This window comes from Prionailurus bengalensis, chromosome E1 (genome assembly GCF_016509475.1).
Source record: "Prionailurus bengalensis isolate Pbe53 chromosome E1, Fcat_Pben_1.1_paternal_pri, whole genome shotgun sequence".
Taxonomy (NCBI): Eukaryota; Metazoa; Chordata; class Mammalia; order Carnivora; family Felidae; genus Prionailurus; species Prionailurus bengalensis.
The window spans coordinates 2,653,686-2,670,699 of NC_057347.1; the positions used below are offsets into that span (position 1 = coordinate 2,653,686).

The window sequence follows — 17,014 nt, forward strand, 5'->3', positions numbered from 1 at the left end:
CTGTTTCTTATTTTTTCCTTGGATCACCAACTAAAACTCCGAGGCTCTTTCTCCCACCCCAACCCTGGTGTGAACTCAGTGTAGAGATGGAGGGTGAGGGAGCAGCAGGCTACCACGCAGCCCTCAGGCTGAGATCAGAGACCAGGTAGGGCTTCCTGGGCAGGGGCGAAGTGGGGGGAGGGGACTGGGCACGATTCTGAACTGCCTCCTGTCCGTCCTTTTCATCACGCTGTCCACCTTCAAGCTGCTGAGTTCCTGCAGGAGTCAGTAGAGGTCAGTCCAGCCCCGCAGGCTCAGTTCCAAGTGGGGGGCAGAGCACCGTTTTTTTTAAAAGGAGTTGGAGGGGTCATACTTGCCAAAGATCTGAACTGCTAGATCTTTCCTTGACACGTACTGTTCATGACCAGCGCCGCTCAGAGGTTGAGACCAGACACTTAGGTTTTGAGGCTAATGTGTTAAAAAATAAAAGATCTGCCCAACAAGCATTTATTGAGCACATACTATACATTAAACACTGCTTTTCGCCCTGGGGGATACAAGTCACAAGTCAGCCATTGCTCTCCTGGAGCTCACACCCACGAAAGGCACACACTATCTGAAAACAAAATAAGTTGTGCAACAGAGCACCTGTGAAGGAAGGGACCGCATTAGGTGGATGAGAAAGGCCTCCCCAAACAGGGAACATTCAGGCTAAGACAAGGACAGGAAGATGCTAAGATACGGTTATAAAAACTGAGGTTTGATATTTCATAAATTCACATTTTTAACTCAGGAAAAGTGCAACATAATAAGTGCGCACGTGAAAAGATTTCTTCAGCAACAGAAAGTCCCTTTACGACCTCCAATAAAATGCAGATCGCTTATCCCAACTGTTTTCAATACTCCACCGCAGATGGTGATAGCCTCGCAAGTCTAGGATGTGGACCGCCGTTCTTAAATGTTTCTATGCGTACAGATCACCTAGGATTCTTGTTAAAACTCAAGAGTCTTGGGGCACCTGGGTGGCTCAGTCAGTTGAGCGTCTGACTTTGGCTCAGGTCATGATCTCTCGGTCCGTGAGTTCAAGCCCCGCGTTGGGCTCTGTGCTGACAGCTCAGAGCCTGGAACCTGTTTCGGATTCTGTGTCTCCCTCTCTCTCTGACCCTCCCCCATTCATGCTCTGTCTCTCTCTGTCTCAAAAATAAATAAATGTTAAAAAAGAAAAAAAAAAACAAACACAACTCAAGAGTCTGAAGTGGGGATCCTGAGATTTTGTAATGCCACTGATACTGCTGTTTCTAAACTATAATTATACTCTCCTAACGTAACTTACAGGATTTTAAAATAGAATCCCGACATAGGATAGAAGCTGTCCAATTATGGGGCACTAGTTTAAAATTCTGTGATGAGCATCTTTTTTATTTTTTCAGTAGCGACCGTGTTTTCCCTGTGACTGTGACAATGACAGATAATATCACAAGATTAAAATGTGATGCCTTCACCAAATGGCTCTCCTACCCTTGATAGGCCCTAATTAGGTGCCTCAGATAAAAAACGCCCTCTGGACCTTCTGATAACCTGCCCTAACTGGTTGAAGGCAGATTGTGAAATGAAGCAAGGCAGACAGGCATCTCAATAATTTTACCAACACACCACTGGGAATGGGGAGACAGGCATACCAGCTCTGGGGGGGGGGGGAGGGGAGAACCAATACGTCTTATTTTTCTCAGCTTTCTAAGGTGCCAGAGAAGCGGGATTATTAACAGCACACAAAAACCGGCCTCCCCTCTTCCATTATGTCTTAAAAAAATTTTTTTTTCAACCCCGTGGGGCACCTGGGTGGCTCGGGCAGTTAAGTGACCAACTTCAGGTTGAGTGCCTCCAACTGCGGCTCAGGCCGGTTCTTGGGTTGGAACCCAGCGTCGGGCTCTGTGATGACAGCTCAGAGCCTGGAGCCTGCTTCGGATGCTGTGCCTCCCTATTTCTCTGCCTCTCTCCTGCTCATGCTGTGTCTGTGTGTCTCTCTCTCAAAAATAAATAATAAACATTAAAAAACATTTTTTTTCAACCACTGGACACAGAATCGCTAAAATAGGACCTACTGTGCCTCCACGCTTCCCTGGACAAAAGCCAAAGTCACAGCTAAGGAAACAATGTCTCCTTCCCCCGGGGATGTAGATTTTGTTTCCACCTTCCCCGGAGCGAGGCGGGCGCAGTCCGCAGAGAGAGGGGCGATTTGCTACAAGCCTCCCAGCTCGGCGTCCACACGCCTCGATGCGGTCCCTCCTGCGCTGGGCTCAGCCCCGGGAAGGGGGACGGGGGTAGCCTTGGCATCCCCCCATCCCCGCTCTAGAGCGTGTCCCGAGAATGCAGCTCCCACCTTTCTTCTGCCGCAGCTTCCAGGCTCCGCCGCTACAGCGTGCAGCGGGTCATGCGGGCCAGGTCCTTAATCTCCGGGCAGTACAGCACTAGGGGGGACAGACGGAGGGTCAGTGGTGGCAGGGGGACGCGGCCGAGGCTCTACGAACCCGGGCGCAACCCCCTCCCCGCAGCCAACCCCCCCCCACACTCAGGCGGCCCCTCACCGTTGCTAGGCAGCGGACGCCGCCAGCGGCGCGCGGGCGCCAGCACCCGATGCCACAGCCGCCGGAGCGCGCGCCAGCCCGCGCTCCTGGGTCCCGTCCCCTCCTCGCTCTCCTCCTCGTCGTCGGCGTCGCCGCCTCCCCGCACCGGCCCGCCCGCCTCGTCCGGCTTGCGCTCGGCCCGTGCCCTTTCCTCCAGCCGCGACCACAAGTCGGGGTCCACCGCGACCTCCGCGGCCCCGCCGCGCGGCAGCGGCGTGGGCGCGCGGCAGAAGGGGCACGTGACGACGCGGCGCAGGCGCACCACGCCGCCGTCGCCGCGCGCCGCCAGCTCGCGCAGGCACGCGGTGCAGAGCGTGTGGCCGCAGCGGGCGCGCGCCGTGCCGGGCAGGCGGCGGGGCGCGCGGCCCGCGAGGTTGAAGGGCCGGTAGCAGATGCTGCAGTCCAGCTCGCCCCGCTCCGGAAGGGACGGCACCCTCGCCAGGAGCTGCATGGTGTCCGCCGCGGACTCGAGGGCTTCGCAGGCTCGGCCGGCTCCGTGGGCTGGACGAACAGGCCCTCCTAGTGGCCTGGGTCGACTCCTGGGGCGGGCGCCGCGGCCTCTCGCCGGTTTTAATAGCGACACCCCGCCCCTCGAGGCGTCACCCCGGTGGTTGGGTCGCTCCCCGCTGCGGCACGCGTGGGGGCGGTGGAGGCCGGAAGCCGGGAATGCAGGTGACGGCCGAGCGGGGTAGGTAGGTGACGCCCCGGGTGGCGCGGGGACTGGGCCGGCGGGAGGCACACCAGCCCGCTCTCCCCGTGCCTTCCTTCGTCCCCCAACACTAAGCCAGCGCCCCCTCAATTCTGTGTGCAGATCTCTAGGCCCCTTGCGGCGCTGGCCCCCAGCCGCTGGCCCAGGGCGCTGCCCCGGTCTCTGCTGCCCGCTGGGCCTGTTGGTTCAGTTGCTCAGGCTCGTTCACAACCCCACCCGGGCTTCCTGCCTAAGTCCATGACACTGCCCATTCTGCCCAGTCTTTAGGGGGCTCCTGGGCAATCTGCACGGATGCCGCCCTCAACTCACTTTATTATGCACGTCCTGCCTGCGTTCTTGTAAGGCTAGCCTCCCAAACTCATTCTCTTCAAACTGCTCACCTCTCAGCTGACATCTCAACTTAAGGAGGCACCTAGATGCCGGGACCATGGATGGCCTTCCTCCTAGGAATGCTGGGAATCCTTTCCTTCCTGAGGAGCCAGGCCTGGACACCCACACACGGTGATGGTTTCAGCAAAGCAGCCCAGCATGAGTTCTGACTCAGGGGTCTGACTTCCCCCCACAGGTAAACAAGACATAACACAGCCCACATTCCCTCCTGGGACCACACCCACCCCAGCTGCCTCCTGGCCCTACCGTTCAGGTTTTGCTTGGAAGGTAATAGCACAGACGCTAAGGCCAGCTGGCTTGAGTTCAGATCCTACCTTGCAGCACTTAGGAGTTGTGACACTTTGAACAAGTTACTTAACGTCTCTGGGCTGATTGCTCTCCTCGTCTGTAAGATGTGGATAATAATAGTGATGAATTTGTATATGTAAGGTGCTTAGAACCCGGCCTGGCCCACAGGAAACACCATGTGTTAGCTATTTTTATCCCGTGTCCCCAGCCTATGTTGTGTTGGCTTCTCAATACCCAACATCGTCAACATCCATCTCTTTTGGTCAATACAGGTGTTGGGGGTGGGGGGGGCTGCTATACTCCCATGACATTTGCTAGTTTTGACAGGCAATGTAGAGCTGCTTTTTTTTTAAATTTTTTTAATGTTTTATATTTGAGAGAGAGAGAGACAGGGCATGAGCAGGGGAAGGGCAGAGAGAGAGGGAGACAAAGAATCCGAAGCAGGCTCCGGGCTCCAAGCTGTCCGCACAGAGCCCAACACGGGGCTTCAACCCACGAGCAGTGAGATCATGACGTGACCATTTCGGGCAGATGTGATTATATAAATGATTCCGAAGTGTTTGATAGCCAAAGCCTTAGACTCTAAGCTCCCAGACCTTTCCTTTCTCATTTGTCTTCAAAAACCCAAAGTGGTGCTTTCCTTGTCCAAATCAGCACGTCTTCCAGTGTTTCCCACCTCTTTCTTTACCCAGCTCCAGGAACCCAGGTGTCTTCCTTGACCCCACCCACTTCCTTTCACCTTCCTTTGGCAACTTCTCAGCAAGCCCTATAGCCCTGTTAGTCTTGCCTCCTAAATGTCTCCCTGACCCACCTACTTTTTCCCCGCCTATAGAACACCGCAGCAGTCCCAGCTGCCCTCGTCTCTTGCTCAGACCCTGGGAGGAGCCTCTTGGCCAGTCTGTCCACAGCCATTCTGGCCTTCTCCAGGCTTCTCCCTACATGGCTTACAGTGACCTTCCCAGATCTCAAGCCCAACCAGGTCCTAACCACGCACCACTTCCATTCCTTCTCAAAACCTTTTAATGTCGTGATAACTTAGTGGCCTCACGTTCCTAAGTCACGTGACTCTGCTGCTTCTCCCGGCAGGAACGGGAGTCTGTTCCCCTAGCCCTTGAATCTGGGCTCACCTTGTGACTCACTTTGACCGACAGAACATGGCAGAAGTGATGTCGTGGTCCTTCAGAGGCCTTGAGCCTCTGCCTTCATCCCCTCGCGCTGCCCTGAGTCTGTTACGTAAGGGAATTTACCAGCAGAGGAGGCCGCGTGGAGAACCGAGGAGTTCCAGCCAATAGCCATCTGATCTCCCCACTCAGCGGACCTGCCAGCTGGATCCAGCCACGTGAGTGAGCCCAGGTGAAAACAGCAGAGAAAACAGCCAAGCTAATTTTGGGGGTGAATTGTGTGTGTCAGTGGATAACTGATAGGGTTTCCTATTGCCCTTTGGATGAAAAGAATATTCCAAAGTGCCCTATAAGGTCCTGTATGCCCTGAACCCACCCATGTCTCTCAGCTGGCTTCCATTCTCTTTAGACCCTCTAGCTTTGACCTTTGGCATGCATGTTCCTTTCTGCCGGAAAGCTTCTATTCCCCTAACCCTCTTACTTTCATGTGAGTAACCCGCACTCCTCCTCCAGCGCCCCGTAAAGCCTCCTCACCTCGTCAAATACCACTGTAGCCTCAGGTAACACCACATGCTTGCCTCTGGACTTTGACCAACAGAAATTTGTGTTTTTGGAGGGGGGTGCCTGGTTCGCCTCTCCCATCTGTAAACTCCATGCAGGCTGCTCAGGCTGCTCAGGGTCTGATTTTGTTTACCGCTGTATCCCTGTGCCATACCATGGTGGGACTCGATAAATAAATACTTGTTAAATTAGTGAACAAGGTGCGTGATGAATACAGTAAATGAGGTGTGACTACAAAGGAGGATTTCTTATGACCGCTTTACAGACAGCCTCTGGAGGGAATTCCTAACAGGGTTTTTTTTTGTTTTTTTTTTTTTAACGTTTTGACCAAGGGTTGGGGGAGACATTATTAAAGTAAATGGATAATCCTCCGAGGTAACCATTTAAAGAGAATACTATTTTGAATTTAGAAATCCTTGCGTGTTTGTTACAGAATAAATAATCATCACGGTTTAGTCATACGGTTTACCTCCTTGTTTCCGTCAGCCTTCCAAAATGAGTGGGAGATGTTAGGCGTGGATGTAAGTATTCATTAGTGGATCCGGTTGGTTGCTAGCCAGCAAAGGGGAGGCTGCTGACTCTTCTCTTTTTGGAAATGGGTTTTACTCTGCTCCCTCCGCTTCAGGATCAGGAAGGGGCGAGGATGGGTAGAGAGGAGATGGTGAGGTTGTATTTTAAGGCAGGCAAAGCTCATCCTCCTCCCCTGTCTTGTGATCTGCGGAACTTTCCGCCCACTTTGTGTCCCAGGGAAATCAGAGTCCTGGGGGCGGGGGGGGGGGGGGGGGAGATTAAGGGGTAGTGTCTGACATAATCCCATCTGAGTCTTTGCTTTTCTGCCACCCTCTTTCACTGATCTTTCACCGGTTTTCTCTTTTCCTTTATGATGCCTCCTTCCCTCCCTTTCTCAGCATCATCTCAACCATAGACCGGTTTCCACTGCACCGTTTCTTCACCAAATCCCACACCTTCAACCTCAGAGGAGCCCCTGCCGTTCAGCCACAAGAAAACCACCCAGGTAGTTCCTTGGCACACGTGTGCGTATCAGGAAAAGGGAAATGAGATATACAAGAGGTGTGGCTAATGTTAGCTTTAAACACAAAGGCATGGGTGTCAGAGGGAGCGGCGACCGAACGATGAAGCCAGAAGGCTGGGTGGGTTCTGAGGCATGCAGAGACTGAAGGAAGGAAGGAAACTGGGGCCTGGGGTGTCGGGGCCTGGGTCCCCGGTGAGGGCAGTGACTGGAAGTGACTAGCAACGTGACGTCTCGGTCAGTGGAGAGAAAGCTAATATTGGAGTTTCTAAAGGCAGGGAGCTAGGTGAAGGCCTGATATCTGAGACTGAGACCCCTTGCAATTTCAGACACCGTGAGCGGGGATCAAGCTGAGATTTTATTTACAAGTTCCCTGGGAAGTCTTACAGATGAGGGGCCATCATTATTGCTTTAAGATTATTGCCAGAGGAGGACTGCAGGCCTCCACTGCCGGGTAGGAAATCCTGCTCAAGGCTCAAAAGTCTACCCCCAGACATTTTTATGTCAGCCCCACGTCTTTGCGTGACCTAAAGGCTGTCACTATGTCCCCCTCGCCCCGCAAAGCACAGCCCAACTTTTCGGAGAGGCCCCCCCAACCACTTTCGCCAGCACATGCTATATGTATACATCTGCCATCGAATTTCCTTTGATCTGCGTCAGTGCTATGTCACAGTATTTCCCACCAGACCCCCTCTCGGCAAGAGCAAAGTACTGACACTGGTGCTAATTTTGAGCCTCCCCCCACCCCCACCCCCAATCTTCTGCTGGGAGGCAGCGTCCTCAAAGATGATCATTTCCTTCCCGCCAGGACCAGCCTGGCTGCCTTTGTACCAGATACGGTCACAGCCCCATTTCCTTTGTCCAAGATGACATCACAACTCACTTCTTATTAGGTTATTACCCCTTGATGACATATGAAGGGCCACATTTGAGGTAATTTGCATCTCTCCGGGATCTGCCCTGTTTTTGTGTCTCCCCCTCCCCCGGGCCTCGGCGGCGACTAGGAGAAGAGAGAAGGGAGCGAGACCAAGTGGCAGAGAGGGGATGGCTCGGTAACTCATGCCCGGGGTCAGCAGGAAGGCCTAGAAGGACGCAGCGGGCGGCGGCGCACTACTTGCCCTGGCGAGCCCCGCCGCGGAAGGATATGGCTTTGTTCATGCGCAGCGCTACACGAAGCCGGGACTCGTTAGTGGGCGGGCCTCATTAGTGGGCGGGGCCTCCCGGTTCCGGCCGGCCGCGGCGTGGAGGGATCCGGGGCGGGAGGGGGGCGGCTGCGGGGAGGCGCTCGTCGGCGGGGGCGGCGGCCCCGCGGTGGGTGCCTGCGTCCCTCGACGGACTATTTCTTGGAATGCGGTTTGTTCCCCAGAAGCCCGTCGATCTCCGTCACCGTCTGCGGCGTCAGCTGGCTCAGCACCTGTAGGGAGGCAGTGGTGGAGAGGGCGCTGAAGGGCGAACGGTTCGGTTCGAGGGCCAGAGGAGCAGCACAGCGGGGCCAGGTGGCGAGAAGAGAGTCTCAGCCGCGCCCCTGCCTCGCCCTGTGTCCCTCTGGGGCCTCTCCTCTGCAAAGTGGGGCCTCTGTAGTGGTTGAGCTCCCAGGCCCATAACGGGTTGGACAGCGAGGCCCTCCCTGACTGTTGGGGAAGGGGACAGAGATGGGCTCCGCCTCTGAGTCTCCGGCTCACCTGTACGGCTCCCAGGTGTTCTATCAGCTGCTCTGCACTTGACACCCCCAGCAAGACCGAGCTGACACCCTCGCTGCGGAGACACCACGCTGGGGCCAGAGGAGATAAGAAAGAGAACTGATGGAGAACAGCGGGCGTACACACCTCAGAAGTGTCTCTGGGGAAGAGGGTCCTCCTTAGGGACAAACCAGTCTTGGGTTTGGGGGTTTCCCGGCAGGAGGTGAGGCCCGGCGGGGTCCAGGGCTGGCAGTGTCTCACCGATAGCAAGCTGTGCCACAGTGCAGCCCAGCTGGTGGGCGATGGGAAGAAGGTCCATGACTTTGGCTTGTTGCTTCTTGCCGTCCTCACTCTGCGCTTTATCCTTGAGCCACTGGTAGCCCTGGGGGCCAGGGACAATGGGCAAAAGGCCACTCCCCCACCACCCAGAGCGGCCCAGATAGCCCAGTCCTGCCGTCCTGAGCCCCCAGATCTCACCTTGATGGCCCTGCAGGTGTCTGGGACTCGCCCATCATACTTGCTCGTGATGAGGCCACAGGCCAAAGGGGACAGGGTGACTGAGCCAACACCTAGGAGGAAGACGACTGGATGTGGGGAAAGGGATCTAGGTGACGGTTAGGCCAAGGGACAGGCAGGGATGGGGGGCTGCGAACCGATCTTGTGGTAGAGCTCTGGCAGTTGCACCTGCACCTTCTCTCTCTGAAACAGACGGTGCTCCGCTTGCTCACACACTGGAGGGATCAGATTGAACTGTCTGGCCATGGAGTAGGCCTCCTGGGTTGAGGTGGGGAAGAGATGGAGATCAGAGCACTCTTTTCCCTGGGTTTCCACTCCCCCTCCCCCGGTGGAGTGGGGTTTGGAGCAGCCGCGTGAAAGGTGGGAACCAGTCGTGGGACGGGGGGAGGGGGTAAGCGGGGCGGCACGCTCACCATGATTTCTGCAGCTCCCCATCGGGATGTCCCCCAGTACAGGGCAAGGCCCTGGTCAATGACATAGGTCATGGCCCGCACGATCTCTAGGCACACGGGAGAGAGGGCATCTCACTGTCAGACCCCTGGCATCCAGGACTCCATATCTGTAGCCCTCTGCCTACCCCACCGAGACCCCAGGCGTCTCTGTGTAATCAGAGAGGTTGGTAACTGCACTTCACCTCCCTCCCCATCTAAGACCTAGGGTCTGAGCCTCCACTGTGCAGATTGGGAGGCCTCCTGAGCAGGGGCTGGCTTCCTGCTGAGAGTTTGAGGAAGTGCTGCTTTGGGGGACCGTCAGGGCTGGGGTGCTGGTTTTACCCTCCATGGGACTATTGGGGTCTGAGCGGTTGGCAAAGACGATGTCCACGTATCCCAACTGGAGGCGCTCCAGGGATCCTTGCAGGCCTGGGGGAGGGGTGGGGAGAGGAAGGTAAGCACTTCAGCCTCAGTTTCCCCGAAGGAGTTAGACATCACCCCCTTGCCGTGGCCACCTAGCTCCCCACTCCCCTACTCAAAGCCTCCAACTCAGAGTCTCGGAAGACGTTCCCAACTCCTCTGGCTTCTGTACCCAGCCCGGGCAGATCCCCAGCCCCTAACTCTCACCCTCAATGATGTGTTTGCGGCTCAGGCCTCGCTCGGTCTCTGCCCTGCAGAAAAAGATAAGTCAAAGATGAGGTGTGACAAAGATAGGGGACCGGGGCTGGCCTGGTGCCATGAGAAACTGGGACGGCGTGGGTCCTCACGGGCAGGACGCAGACCTGGGGTGGCAGCCCTACCCACACCTCTCCCATGCACCTGCACGCATTCTCTGTAGATCTCCCCACATAGAGTGTGGTGGCCACTTACTGTCCTCCCCAAAAAATCTTGGTGGTGACGACATAGCTTGATCTCCTGGAAAAAGCGAAAGAGAGAAGCCAGAGAAGGGATGTTGGATGATCATTTCCCCAGCGACCCCTCAAAACACGGTCTCACCTCCATCCTTTGCTCTTGAGGATGTTGCCTAGGGTTCTTTCAGCCCTAGAAGAGAGACAATGCAGAAGCACTGATCCCGCCAGCGTGGGTCAGTTCCTTCCCCTCCTCCCGACCTTTCCCTTCAATGGATTTCCTCTCTCGTAAAGTGGACCATAAGCCAGGAGCCCATTAGGCTGTCAGACCATCCTGGACAAAATAAGAGGGGCTCCCAGAAGGAGGGGTATAGTCCTTTAGGTTTCATTCACACCACAAATATCAGTTGTACATCAACTGTGTACCAAGTTCTGTTCCAAAGGGATAGAATAAGATGATGAGAGAACAGAGTAGTAACGTGGGGGGCGGGCGGAGACACCGCATCATCTGGTCTGGTTCCAATCATCTGCATTGCCCTCTCCCTTCTTCGATCCTCTGCAAAATCCCCCACAGCGTCCAAGGCTCAGCTTGGATTCCGCTTCCTTTTATTGAAAGTGTTCTCTGATTGCCACACTCTACGGTCGGCCCTTCTTGTCACTTTCCATAACTTTTATTGACCCAATTGTTTGGCACTTAATTAGGAGCTAACCAACACGTGACAAGTCTTAAACGGTCTCGGCGGACTATTACTTTAGTTTTCCTGTTATTTAACCTTGCGTATCTCCCTGTGTCTTGGGTTTAACCATTTCAACCGTGAGCCTTAGGAGGGTGTGTTGTCATCCCACAAGCAGTGACTGCTCTGTGCTAGGCTCTGCGTACCTACGGAGGTGACATGAGGAAGAGGAAGACAAATTTCACGGAAGGAGGAGCCTCCCAGTTGGGCAGCAAATATGGCTACATAAACCAGTAATTGACAGATTGTGCATCAGAGGGCAGTATAAAGGGCTTTGGGACCTGAGGTGAGTGGTGACCAGTTTGGGGAGCTGGACAATGGCTTCTCAGAGGAGCTAACATTTGGGCCAAGTCTTGAAGATAAGCTGAAGAGTTAGCCACATGGAGAAGAGGCCAAGGGGATGGGGGGGGGGGGGTTGGTGAGGGAGCTCATCTAGGGTTTAGCTACTCCCAGCGTGAAGCCATGGGTATGTGACGCGTGGCCTGGCATGTTTGAAAATTCAGCTTTGTAATCCTCAAATCGTTGCATATAACGGATGCCCAGGATATAGGTGTTGGTTTTATTTCAGTTTTATTGCACAGGACACCCTTCGCCCTCTAAGCTGAAGATGAACTTGTTGGGACTACAATTCCCATAGTGCTTTGGGGGCCCCTTGGCTGAAAGGTTGGAAGTTCGCGGTTACAGAATTCCCAAGGTCCCCCAGAGGGAAAACAAGAAGCCCCGAGGTTCTCTTAGCCTTTCAAGGGTAACTTGGCTTTTTCACCCCAGTCCTTACTTTCCCGCTGCGTACACTTCAGCCGTGTCAAACAGGTTTACACCATGCTCATAGGCTACTGTCAGCACGTCCTCTGCTGTCTAGGGAGGTGAGAGAAAGAGATGAAGACCAACCACTGGCCCTCAGGGACCCCCCCTCACTGCACTCCCGCCCACGGCAGCTCAGCCCTGGCCTCCACATCCTCCCCCGTCCCCAGCCTCAGGTCCACCATTCTCCCTGTTTGTTGTCCAGACTGCTCTCCACGTCCACATCCCTCTTTTCTGGCTCCCTCACAGCCCCTGGCCCTGCTTCCAGGTCCCATCACTGATACCTCATCCGAGATTTGAGAACCAAATGTGACCCAGGTGCCTGCAAGAGAGAAGTCAGGTGGGAGGCAAGCCACGAAGGCCCCCTCCCTTCATTCCTCTTCTTTCGAACTCACCTAGGCCAAGACAGGATACTCGAAGACCAGACTTTCCCAGGTTCCTGCAGGATACAGAAGTGGCAGGAAGGGGTGGAGCCTCCATTAAGGGCATATATTCTCAGCCCCCAGCTCCTCTCCTTCCAGAATCAGAAGCCCTCAGGGTATCTCAGTCCAAAGGAACTAGATCCAGTGGGCCTACCGCAATGGGCAGTGCTATGCCCAAAGCCTAAGTGAACAAATAAATGACCCTGGAGCCGATGTCCAGTGCCCCTGTCCCTCCTAGCACATGGGAGGTGTGCTGCCCGGTTTGTATTTCTTCTGCTGGGGTCTTGTCTGCGTTCCAGGCATCTCTGGGATGTGTGGAGTTCAAGGCTGGGAGGAATGTGACAGGCTGATTGTGGTCAGTTGGTGAAATCAGACCCTTAGATAGAGGGTGCTATACCACAGGGCAGACACTGAGGTGGAAGGGGGTAAACCAAGTCAAGTTCAGGCACTCAGGCAGGCAAGGGTCCTTGGACAGGCTAGGCTGATGGGCCCCCAAAACGCAGCTGGGACCACCTGAGTGGACTATGACAGGAAAGGCCAGCTCTGTCTCTTCCTCCCTCCACTGCTGTTGGCTTGTGGAGTCTTGTCTCTGAACCAGAGAGCCCCCTCCTCCCAAGGCCTCCTCACTCAAAGCCAACACATGGAGGAGATCAGATTGCTCAAGTGACAAAGGTCAGATCAGTGACCTCTGCTCACTCCCAGGCGGGAGCCCCTCCCTTCTGCCCTAATGCAAGTTCTGAGAGCCCAGTGGGACTCCGAGAAAGTCGGTTATGATTCAGTCCACCTTCTCCACCAAGCCCCTGTCCCTCAGCAAGGGGTTGAGAGATGTGCCCCATGCTTCCAAGAGCCCCACTCCCCTCCCCACCAAGGAAGGTGGCAGGAGACCCAGCCCTTGGGGCAGGGAAGGGGGGTAGTATCTGGGTCAGGCATCCTGAGCAGGCCAGAGTGAGAAGCCGTTTCCTTCCCCCCTCTTCCCAGGACACGGACCCAAGGACACTCCATCCCAGAGGGGGCCCAGCCTGGAGATCCGTGCATCCCTGGACTTCCTGGGGGTATGGAGGGGAGTTCAGGGGCATCCCTTGGCTCTGACAGGACCGGTCAGCCTTGGTAAAGTTGGTTTTCTCCTACTCAGGGGATCGACGAAGACAGAGAGGGACCGAGTAAGGGAGAGCCCCGGTGAAGGGAAGAAGAGGTGGAGTGAACTGGGATCTTCTTAGCGAAGATTGACGGGTCCTGGAGGCATCCCAGGAAACCTCAGGGGTCCGGAAAGGGGAGCAGATGGGGTGGGCTGCTCGGCCACCCCCATACCTGTATTTCATGCCAGTGCCTCGGCCGGTGCTCTCTCGGAGGGCCCCCGCGGGCGCTGGGGGTCGGGGCACCAGTGCGGCCCGGGCCTTAGGGACCGACCCTCCTCCCCCTGGAGGATTCCCATGCCCCCCGCCGACCGGCCCGCCGTTACCGCCCCGGGGCCCGGCCGGGGTCCACACAGACGGTCCTCACTGCTCCGGCTGCGAAGGTTCTGCTCGGTACAAGCGATAGACACCTGCATGTCTGCTGGCCCAGGCGGGGGAGGGGGCTCCGAGGGGGCGGGAGGAGGAGGGAACAGGGAAGCCCGCGCGCGGACGGCCGGGGGGTGTAGTGGCGCGAGCCCTGGGAGAGCGGGAAGGCGGAGGAGGCTGCGGCGGGAGCCGCGGGGCGGGATCGGGCCCACGGGGGCGGGCTGCTGGAGGTCGCGGGGTTTGCGGCGGGAGGGGAGAGACGCGGGGGCGGCACGAGTGCAGATACTCAGATACGGGGGCCCTGGTGCGGGGAGGAGGGGGAAATGGGTGAGGGTAAAGGTCGAGGGCGGTCCTCGGAGGATGGGGACCTAGGGACGAGGGGTGGCGGTGTAAGAGAGATGCCACCCCAGCCCAAACCGCAGCGGGACCGCTAGGCTCCCAGTAGCGCCGGCAGCGGGCCCAGATAATCAACATGCAGGCACCGCCCCCTCATCTGCATAAAGCCGCCCGCCTCCCAGCAAAGCCCGCCGCTCATCTGCATAAGCCCCTCCTCCGGAGGCTCCGCAGCTTGAATATTCTGTGTGCTTAGCGAAGCCGGGAGGAGGGTGGAAGCCGGGAGGAGGGAGGCTGGTTATCGGAGCCCCTGGGACCCGCAGCAGGTCGGCCTCCCTCGGCACAGTGGGTCTCAGTCGGGGGCGATTTTACCCCTAGGGGTCGTGTGGCAAGGTCTGGAGACAGTTTTGACTGTCACCCCTGGGGCTGGGGGGTGGGGATGTGCTATCAGCAGCTAGTGAGTGGCGGCCAGGACAAAACGCAGGACAGCCCCTTTGCCCCTAACAAGGGTTTATCCAATCCAAAATGTCAACGCATATGGTCCCCACTTCTGGTTTGACTTACATTTTTTTAAATTTATGATGGTGCAAAAGCAATAGGCATTCAGTAGAAGTCATACTCTGAATTTTGATCTTTCTGGGCTAGTAATATACTGTATGATACCTCTCTCCTGATGCAGGGCTGTGGCAGGAAGCCTCAGCTCCCAGTCAGCCACTGGATCACAAGGGTAAACCACTGATACACTTACATCGTGCTGTTTTTTACTTTCAGTATAGTATTCAGAAAATCACATGAGAGGCACCTGGGTGGTTCAGTCTGTTGAGCGGCAGTCCAACTCTCGAGGGTCATGGTCCCAGGGTCATGGGATTGAGCTCTGTGCCAAGCTCCACGCTCTGCGTGGAGGCTGCTTAAGAGTCTCTCTTTCTCTCCCTCTGCCCCCTCTCCCCTACACTCTCTCTCTAAAATAAAAACATAAATAAAAAAATAAAATAAAAAACATAAATAAATCACATGACCTACTCGACACTATTATAAAATAGGCTTTGTGTTAGATAATTTTGCCCAACCATAGACTAATGTAAGTGTTCTGAGCACATGTGAGGTAGGCTAGGCTATGTTATGATGTTTGGTAGGTGTATTACATGCATTTTCGACTTACGACATTTTAAACTTACAACGGGTTTATCTGGACATAACCCATGACAAAGCCTCTTTACAGGCTCAGGGGATGTGGCCACCCTGGTTAATGCCTTCGTGAGTGGGGCAGGACCCCAATCAACCACTCAAACTGACACGCTTAGGCTGCAAAGGGTTACCAAAAGTTTATTCTGTACTTTTGCAGCATCAGGTAGGAGATAAAACTGGAGAGGGCCTGGTTCGGAGGTGTGAGGATTCCTGCGGGCTTCCTGCCTGGGCCGGGAGGGCACCAGGGAGGGCTTTAGGCTGTTGTCCTGGGAGGGCTGCTGGGGAGCTTGAGGGGGTAGAGGGGCATGCAGTGGGAGCCCTCACGTCAAACAGTTAGGCAGCGCCCCAGACAGACAGCGATTCTCCTGGCGGGTGAGGTAGAGTGCTTCCTTCAGCCAGCCCGGGCAGAGAAGAAAGGCAGAGAGCGGACGTAGGAGTCCAGTCGGGAGCGGAAGAGCTCACTTTGCACAGTTTGGCCCAGCGGGCACAGGGGATTCTTCACCACCAGCTCCACATACAGCTATGGAGGGGAAGGGTGTTAGAGCCAGGCTTTGTAACTTATTTTCAACCCCAAACCTAGTATATAACCTCAGGGGTGTGTGAATGCAAAAGGATTAAGGGCTGGGAGTCAAGCCCTTCCTGAGGAGAAAGCAGTGGTGTTTAAGGACATAAAGAGTCCCCAGGAAACTCCTGACTTCAACAGAGCTATGATACAGTGAGATTAGGGCAGGGAAGCGGAAGGAGTCTTGAGGCTCTAAGTGGCCCTGGCTGTTGAGGAGCTTTAGGGGAAGGAAGGGTCCCGGGGGCTGGCACTGACCGCACTGTAGATGTGATGCAGTACATCTCGGATGGGTCCGACGCCCAAGTCAGTATTCATGACAACCTTGATCCCAGTGGGGGTCTCGTAGTAATGAAGTTTGTAACGGCTAGTTTGGAAGGCCAGGAAGCCGTCCTTCCTGCAGAGATGATGAGGACGTTAAGGAATGGGAGCATAATCCCTCCCAAAGAGATACTTTAGATCCCGTCTCGGTGAACTCTCTAAACACCTCATTTGTAGGAGCCTCATTTGGTAAAGACACCTCCCATTTCACCCCTCAATTCGGCCCCCGCATGCAACCTCTCTACCTTCAGATCATCCCCCCCACCCCCCACCCCCGTTCTGGCCAGCCCTAGCACTCTCGCTCCAGACTCAGCCCCTCTCTCTCTGTCTCCTTCCCCTCTCTTGGGGTCCAATGTCTCTTCCAGTCCACAAAGTCTCTCGCACTCCCAAATTTCCAAGACTGGCCGTCCTTCCCTCAACATCCCTTTTGACTCAGCGTACATGTCTAGCGGGGACATCTTGCTGACAAAGGAGCGGATAGAGAAGAGCATGCCGTACATCAGCTTGTACTCCTAGGGGAGAGGGACAGAGTTAGTTAGCTCTCGGTTGTTGAAGGAGACGGCGTAGGGGTGGGAACCAGCCGGGGTTTGGAGAGGAAGGGCTGGGCTGGGACTGTGTGCGTTTGGAGATGCGAGGTCACCCGGATTGCGCGGGGCCCTCTCGTCACCTCCTCTTTGGGGATCCCCGCTTGCTTCTTGCGGTGCCACTCGCTGTAGTGCAGACACACTCCATTCCGGTCAAACAGGTACAGGTTGTGAACAGTCATCTGCAGGGCAGGGAATGTAAGCCTCGCTCCGAGACCGCCCACAGCCCCGGTGCTCCAGCTTTCGGCCCCTGACTCCCCCAGCTGGCGGGAACCCCTCCCCCGGACTCACCGGAACTGCTCCCAGTGCCCCTCACTAGATACTTCCGGTTTTTTGCGGCGCCCCGCCCAACCCGCTCCGCCACAGCAGTGGCGGGGCGCTAACTCCGCCCCATACTTCC

The 17,014-nt window shown here is 55.8% G+C and overlaps 3 protein-coding genes and 1 long non-coding RNA gene across 4 annotated transcripts; 1 reads left to right on the top strand and 3 right to left on the bottom strand.

Annotated features, from left to right (window-relative positions):
• Positions 1-474: 474 nt before the first annotated feature.
• Positions 475-3,060, bottom strand: RNF227 (ring finger protein 227). The gene is made up of 2 exons (XM_043583026.1): positions 2,565-3,060; positions 475-2,447 (listed from the first exon to the last, which is right to left on the bottom strand). Exons 1-2 carry the CDS (start codon positions 3,052-3,054, stop codon positions 2,392-2,394), a joined length of 546 nt encoding a protein of 181 aa, XP_043438961.1. The 5' UTR covers positions 3,055-3,060; the 3' UTR covers positions 475-2,391.
• Positions 2,951-5,868, top strand: LOC122484917. The gene is made up of 3 exons (XR_006297740.1): positions 2,951-3,295; positions 3,700-3,877; positions 5,077-5,868. It is a non-coding gene; the product is annotated as an uncharacterized LOC122484917 (long non-coding RNA).
• Positions 5,869-7,562: 1,694 nt separating this feature from the next.
• KCNAB3 (potassium voltage-gated channel subfamily A regulatory beta subunit 3) lies at positions 7,563-14,115 on the bottom strand. The gene is given in 15 exon segments (XM_043583024.1): positions 7,563-8,116; positions 8,385-8,473; positions 8,643-8,763; positions 8,859-8,950; positions 9,035-9,155; positions 9,311-9,396; positions 9,671-9,757; positions 9,956-9,999; positions 10,199-10,243; positions 10,325-10,369; positions 11,686-11,765; positions 11,996-12,033; positions 12,107-12,150; positions 13,442-13,598; positions 13,601-14,115. Coding segments are annotated over 15 exon segments (1,209 nt in total). The 5' UTR covers positions 13,683-14,115; the 3' UTR covers positions 7,563-8,038.
• A 1,153-nt stretch (positions 14,116-15,268) lies between these two features.
• On the bottom strand, positions 15,269-16,981 carry TRAPPC1 (trafficking protein particle complex subunit 1). The gene is made up of 5 exons (XM_043583029.1): positions 16,906-16,981; positions 16,698-16,796; positions 16,472-16,542; positions 15,968-16,106; positions 15,269-15,670 (listed from the first exon to the last, which is right to left on the bottom strand). Exons 2-5 carry the CDS (start codon positions 16,794-16,796, stop codon positions 15,542-15,544), a joined length of 438 nt encoding a protein of 145 aa, XP_043438964.1. The 5' UTR covers positions 16,906-16,981; the 3' UTR covers positions 15,269-15,541.
• Positions 16,982-17,014: the final 33 nt, after the last annotated feature.

What these genes read in the sequence shown, in the direction of transcription:
- RNF227 (XM_043583026.1), bottom strand. Translation starts at nt 3,054, where the DNA reads ATGCAGCTCCTGGCGAGGGTGCCGTCCCTTCCGGAGCGGGGCGAGCTG. An exon ending in GCGTCCGCTGCCTAGCAACG is followed by an intron (nt 2,448 to 2,564) that starts GTGAGGGGCCGC and finishes TGTCCCCCCTAG; the next exon opens with TGCTGTACTGCCCGGAGATT.
- TRAPPC1 (XM_043583029.1), bottom strand. Translation starts at nt 16,796, where the DNA reads ATGACTGTTCACAACCTGTACCTGTTTGACCGGAATGGAGTGTGTCTG. An exon ending in AAGATGTCCCCGCTAGACAT is followed by an intron (nt 16,107 to 16,471) that starts GTACGCTGAGTC and finishes TCATCTCTGCAG; the next exon opens with GAAGGACGGCTTCCTGGCCT. An exon ending in TGCATCACATCTACAGTGCG is followed by an intron (nt 15,671 to 15,967) that starts GTCAGTGCCAGC and finishes TCCCCTCCATAG; the next exon opens with CTGTATGTGGAGCTGGTGGT.